This window comes from Etheostoma spectabile, unplaced genomic scaffold, assembly GCF_008692095.1.
Source record: "Etheostoma spectabile isolate EspeVRDwgs_2016 unplaced genomic scaffold, UIUC_Espe_1.0 scaffold512, whole genome shotgun sequence".
Classification (NCBI taxonomy): domain Eukaryota; kingdom Metazoa; phylum Chordata; class Actinopteri; order Perciformes; family Percidae; genus Etheostoma; species Etheostoma spectabile.
The window spans coordinates 174,103-180,186 of NW_022605624.1; the positions used below are offsets into that span (position 1 = coordinate 174,103).

The 6,084-nt window shown below is 38.3% G+C and overlaps 1 protein-coding gene across 2 annotated transcripts in view; it reads left to right on the plus strand.

The window, feature by feature from the left end:
• The window catches only part of amot (angiomotin), an 84,856-nt gene that overhangs the window by 51,879 nt on the left and 26,893 nt on the right, over positions 1-6,084 (plus strand). For both annotated transcript variants that reach the window (XM_032511900.1, XM_032511899.1), the window contains 2 exons: positions 2,136-2,724; positions 3,977-4,121. In XM_032511900.1, the coding sequence (XP_032367791.1) occupies positions 2,136-2,724; positions 3,977-4,121 (734 nt within the window). The remainder of the gene's footprint in view (positions 1-2,135; positions 2,725-3,976; positions 4,122-6,084) is intronic.

Sequence of the window (6,084 nt, forward strand, 5' to 3'; positions counted from 1 at the left end):
TTAATGAGAAATTGAACAGGTGTTCCTAATAATCCTTTAGGTGAGTGTATGCTTTTGTTATTTAGTTTGTCTTCATAAGTCATCTTATTGGTTTCCACAGCAAGTACAGGACCACACAACGCATCTTTAAAATAAAGTGGGAAAATGAGAAAAATGCTGAACCGAAATGGATGCAATGAGGTTCATGTGGCGTTCCATTGTTCAATGAGATGTAAATGCTGCCTTGGGGTTTGTTCCCAAATTTATGTGACAGAATGTGTATAGTTTAATTGATAAGCAAGTTGAAAATAATAAAAACAAACATAAAAGATGTAACTACTTGTCATGGTATTCCAATAGTGTTTTTCAAAATGGTGGGAAGAAATCCTGTTGGGCCTGTTTCTATTCATCCCAGAGGAACCAGAATCAAACAGCCACAAGTACAGCAGACTTTTAATCATCCGGCAGGACAAGTCAGGACATGATCTGCTTGGCTTTGATGGCATTCTTTTGAGGGCTAAAATGTTTGCGCTGCAAAAAGCCAGTTCACAGCTGGTGTTTTCCCACCTTACTCAAAAACAAGTCTCGCTTAGAGAGCAAGAAAACAGCAGGTGAATCAGACTGGACTTAAGGAAATTAATGTTTAAAAGCATTTAACAAGCCGTCAAAAATTAAACACAGAAGTATTTAAATCTTTGCTTTCACTGTTATAAATCCTCACTGTTGGATCATCTTTCCTGAGAGACACAATAAACTTCATTGTTTAGAAAAAAGGTTATTTAAAAAAATATGTATGGTAACAATTTATTTTAACAATTTAGTATATATATATATATATATATATATATATATATATATATTGCAAATCTTTTGATTTCACCTTCAAATGCTTTTATAATGGTGTCATTAAGATGTCATAAACGTTATAAGACCAGTTTGATGACCGGAAATGCTGTACCAAGGTGATTTAATGATTCTTTTGGTACTATATTCTAGGTTGAGCAGCTTGTCTGATTGTATTTTTTTTAAATTGTCTTATACTACCATATCTTATTGCTAATTTAACAAGCTAAGCAAGCTAACTAGCTAACGACAGCTAGTTAAAGTTAGTGGTTAACTTTACTTTAACAACAAGTAACGTTAGCCTATAGCTAATCATCTGTCAAGCTCATTAAATCACATTAATACTGCATTCACTGTTGTCAAACTGGTCTGTTAACTTTTTATTCATTGAGTGCCGACCTTATTTAAGCTAAATAGTTTCTTAAAGTTAAAAGTGATTATTAGGCTTGCTTGACATATTTATGACAGGTAATGTTTACTAGGTTAATGTCAAGTTGTCATAACAAAAAGATTAAATTGTCTTGGTTAATGTATGCTATATTGTTATAGCATCCATTGATACCCAGCCCCTATTATATGGATTTAGGACCCAGACCCCTGTTGAAGATTCCTGGATTAGTTGATAAGGCTATTGACAGAAAATACATTAAATAAACTATATCAATATTGATTATTGTTACAGTTGCTGATTCATTTTTTGGATATAAAACTGCCAGCAGTTCAAAACTGAAATTGTTTGTTGAGGAAATTTGGTGTCAATTTAGGAAAATCTGGGAGAACTAAGGTTTAATTAGTTTTACAGTTTTTGAGAAAAACAGACTTCGTAATTCCTGCAAGCTTGAAGCATATGAACATGAATATTTTTCATGCATGGAATTGCAAAACACATAAAAGTCTAGGCGGAAATGGGCGTGGCCTATATTAGGAGATTTAGTTGGATCCAGGGAACAAAATGATATAGGGTTTTTGAATGTGCGATGTACGTTTCGAAGTTATAGGGGAGTTATAGGGCCAAATGTGGGTTTTTGGGTCAATTGTTGCTTAGGAAAGCTAATTATCTAACTAGCTAACTTATTTATTCACCTCAATACTGCCGTCACTGTTGTCTTAGGAAAACAATAGGGTTCTACAGCCTCGGGCTTGGCCCCCTAACAATATCTGCAAATACATAATACACACATAATGAATGAAAAAACAACAAGTCAACCTATACCATCTAAAACATTTGTGTTATGTCTTATGATTATGTACATTAACATTACATATCAGCTGAGTATAACAACCGTGTAATCAGACAGATGATCTTTCCTCAGGTCCAGTAAGGAAGGTTCGGTCCACTTCCAGAGGCCCCTTCATCAGCACAGTCCCACCTCCTCTGTCACATCCATGGGATCTTTGTCCCGCACCCAGTCCTCAACCCTAAGTAGCATGCTCAGTGTCTCCCATCCATCCTTCCCTCACCAGCACCCACAGAGTCAGGGTGAGTCCTTTCCTAGCATGGGGCCCCGCAGTACGCAGGCTCCCAGCTCCTACCAGCCAGGGGCACCCTTCACCCTTGGGCCTATTCACCCACCACCAAGAGGTCCCGTTTTCCCTCATGACCCCTATGGCTCCACTTCACGGATGCACCATCAGCAGCACCATCAGTATCAACAACAGCAGCAGCAGCAGCACCAGCACCAGCAGCACCACCAGCTGCAGCAGTTTCAAGAACCTCCCCAGCCCCAATCGCCAGTACAGGCTGGACATTTTCCCCATCCGCACTCCTTCTCCCACCTGCAGGGAGAGCCTTTTGCTATGATGGTGCGTGCCCACCAGATGGTGGATGTGCTAACGGAGGAGAACAGGATACTAAGGCAGGAGATGGAGACTTGCCGCGAGAAAGTCACTAAGTTGCACAAGGTAACATGTACTGGTGAAAAGCTATATGGATAGGTAAAATGTGTTTGTCTATCTTAAAATAATACTAATGTACCCACATGTACACTGTAATATTGCATTTTGTATAAATTAAATTTTGTGTATAGTGTCAAATGATAACAGAAGTAATCTCAGGACACTTTACATATAGAGGTCTAGACCACACTAACATTTACAGAGACAATTAACCCAAGAGTAAGCATTTGGTACAACAATGGTTAGGAAAAACCTTTAAACAGCCAGAAACAGAATCTGACTCTTGGTGGGCAGCCATCTCCCACGACCTGTTGGAAAGGAAGAGAGAGAGAGAGAGAGAGAGAAACAACTTATAATAATTATAGCAGTGGGTATAATGGAATGGTATGATGAACAGTGGCAATTATATTAACAGTAAAGATAATAGAACTATGACTAGTTATAATAGCAGTAGCAGTGCATGGCGCCCAAACTTAAGTAAGCTTACTCTTAAATGTGGTGAAGGTGTCTGCCTCCCAAACTAAAAATTGGAGCTGGTTCCATAGGAGAGAAGCCTGATGGTTGAAGACTCTGTCCCCCAATCTATCTTTGGAGACTGTTGGAACAACAAGTAACTCTGTATTATGGGAGCATAGTGCTCTAGTGGGGCAATAGGGTCCCATGAGCTCTTAAAGATATTATGCTGTTTGACAATTAAAAGCTTTCAGGGTAAGAAGAAGGATTTTTGATTGATTCTGGATTTTACAGGAAGCCAATGAAGAGAAGTCAATACAAGAGAAATATGATGTTCTTGTCAGTACACGAGCTGCAGCATTCGGAATCCACTGTAGAGTCTTAATCAGAAATACTTTGTTGATCCCCGAAGGGAAAGGGACCTATATGAGAATCCTGATAAAAAGGAATTATAACAGTCCAGCCTCGAAGTGACAATTGCATGGACCAGTTTTTCTGCATTGTTTTGAGTTAGGATATGCCTAATTTTTGCAATGTTACGCAGGTGAAAAGTTTGTTTTAAGTAGGTGTTCAATGCTATTTCCTCAATTTCGGCTCATGTTTGTCTATTGTTTTACATATGTTAAAGATTAGATAAAAGTGAAACTTAGGCTGTAAAACTGTGTTTGGGTGAGGCCAGGTTTGACCAATGTCGGTAGTTGGATGTGAATATGGATATTAAGCTGATAAATAAACACATTTGCGTAACAGTTTGATGCATCCCCTTTACTCAATCTGTCTTCATTCCTCCTGTTTCTGTGGGCAGTTGGAAACAGAGATCCAGCTGGTGTCAGAGGCATATGAAAACCTTGCCAAGTCTTCCTCCAAGAGGGAGGCCCTGGAGAAAACCATGAGGAACAAGCTGGAGCTGGAGGTGCGCCGGCTGCACGACTTCAACAGGGATCTCCGAGGTGAGAAAGTAGGGAGGTGCAATAACTATGCAATAACAATGCAATTCTGCAACCGACTGCAAATTCAACATATCAGATTTCTGATTCTGATATATGTAGCTACCTTACAACTTAACACACAACTGGTTGGGTCCATGCCCCTTTCCAGGGTTTTGCTGGCATCTATTGGCCAGATTTTGCTGTATCGTTTTGGGCACACTATGCAAGAGTGTATGGCTGCAGTCTGGAGAGTCCCATGTCATGACGTCCATTCTCATGCCGTCCCGAGCTTCTACTTTTTAAAATAAAAGCTTGCATCTGGAATAAAAAGCTCACATCGACTATCATGCTATGAATAAAATACTTAAAAACAAACAATATATTAAAATATATATGTCTGCCTATAAAATAAATGCAGATTATAGGCAAACTAAAAAAATTCCTTCTGCCATCCCAACTGGTGCCGTCCCCAAGCTTCTACTTTTCAAAACAAAATACTTTAAAAAAATACTTTAAAAAATATACTTTAAAAAATATTTTTCTTAGCCTACTTTTCAAAGTAAAAGCTTGCATCAACTATCATGCTTATGAATAAAATACTTGAAATATATATATGTATATATTTTTTTTTTTTTAATGTTTAAAAATATATGTCCATCTCTAAAATTTCCCAGCAATGTCCCAGTGAAGTGTGAAAACAATATAGAATATACAATTAAAAAGGATTCTTAGAAAGAGTGTAACATGTTTATTTTTGTATTCTTGTTTTTGTGTGTGCAGATCCTTGTTATCCCTCCTCAGGAGGTCCTGCCGTTAGTTGGCAGAAGTGGCTGCGTTGCTGATTCAGGTTTCATCAAATGTAGGCTACGTTAATTTAACAGTTTTTAACGTTTTTTAATTGATTGCAACAAACGCGGTCACAAATTTACCCGTGACTCCATCTGGAAAATTACTTTAATTTATTTATTAACCTGTATCTCAAATCACTTGAAATATATATACATACACTCACCTATAGGATTATTAGGAACACCATACTAATACTGTGTTTGACCCCCTTTTGCCTTCAGAACTGCCTTAATTCTACGTGGCTTGATTCAAAAAGGTGCTGAAAGCGTCTTAGAAATGTTGGCCCATATGATAGGATAGCATCTTTCAGTTGATGGAGATTTGTGGGATGCACATCCAGAGCACAAGCTCCCGTCCACCACATCCCAAGATGCTCATTGGTTGAGATCTGGTGACTGTGGGGGCCATTTTAGTACAGTGAACTCATTGTCATGTTCAGAAAACCAATTTGAAAGGATTCGAGCTTTGTGACATGGTGCATTATCCTGCTGGAAGCAGCCATCAGAGGATGGGTACATGGTGGCCATAAAGGGATGGACATGGTCAGAAACAATGCTCAGGTAGGCCGTGGCATTTAAACCATGCCCAATTGGCACCCCTAAATGCAGTGAAGCAACTGCCATGTGATTGGTTGATTAGATAATTGCATTAATGAGAAATTGGACAGGTGTTTTACATAATCCTTTAGGTGAGTGTATATATATATATAGTACAGGCCAAAAGTTTGGAACCACCTTCTCATTCAATGTGTTTTCTTTATTTTCATGACTATATACATTGTAGATTATCACTGAAGGCATCAAAACTATGAATGAACACATATGGAATTATGTACTTAACAAAAAAGTGTGAAATAACTGAAAACTAGGGCTGGGCAAGTTAACGCATTTAATGCGTTAACTAATTAATTACTTAACGCCGACATTTTTTTTTATTGCGCGTTAATTGCTCACAGGCTTTGTAAATACTGCAAAGTTGAATTTTCTTATCACCGGAGTACCAGCAAATCATTCAACGAAATACACAGTGGCAGACTACGTTAGATGCAGCGTGTGGGTAAGTAGAGATAAACAAAGGCAAGAGACTCTAACAAATGCCATAGCGACGGGAATAGCTACAGACTGCAGGCCCATTA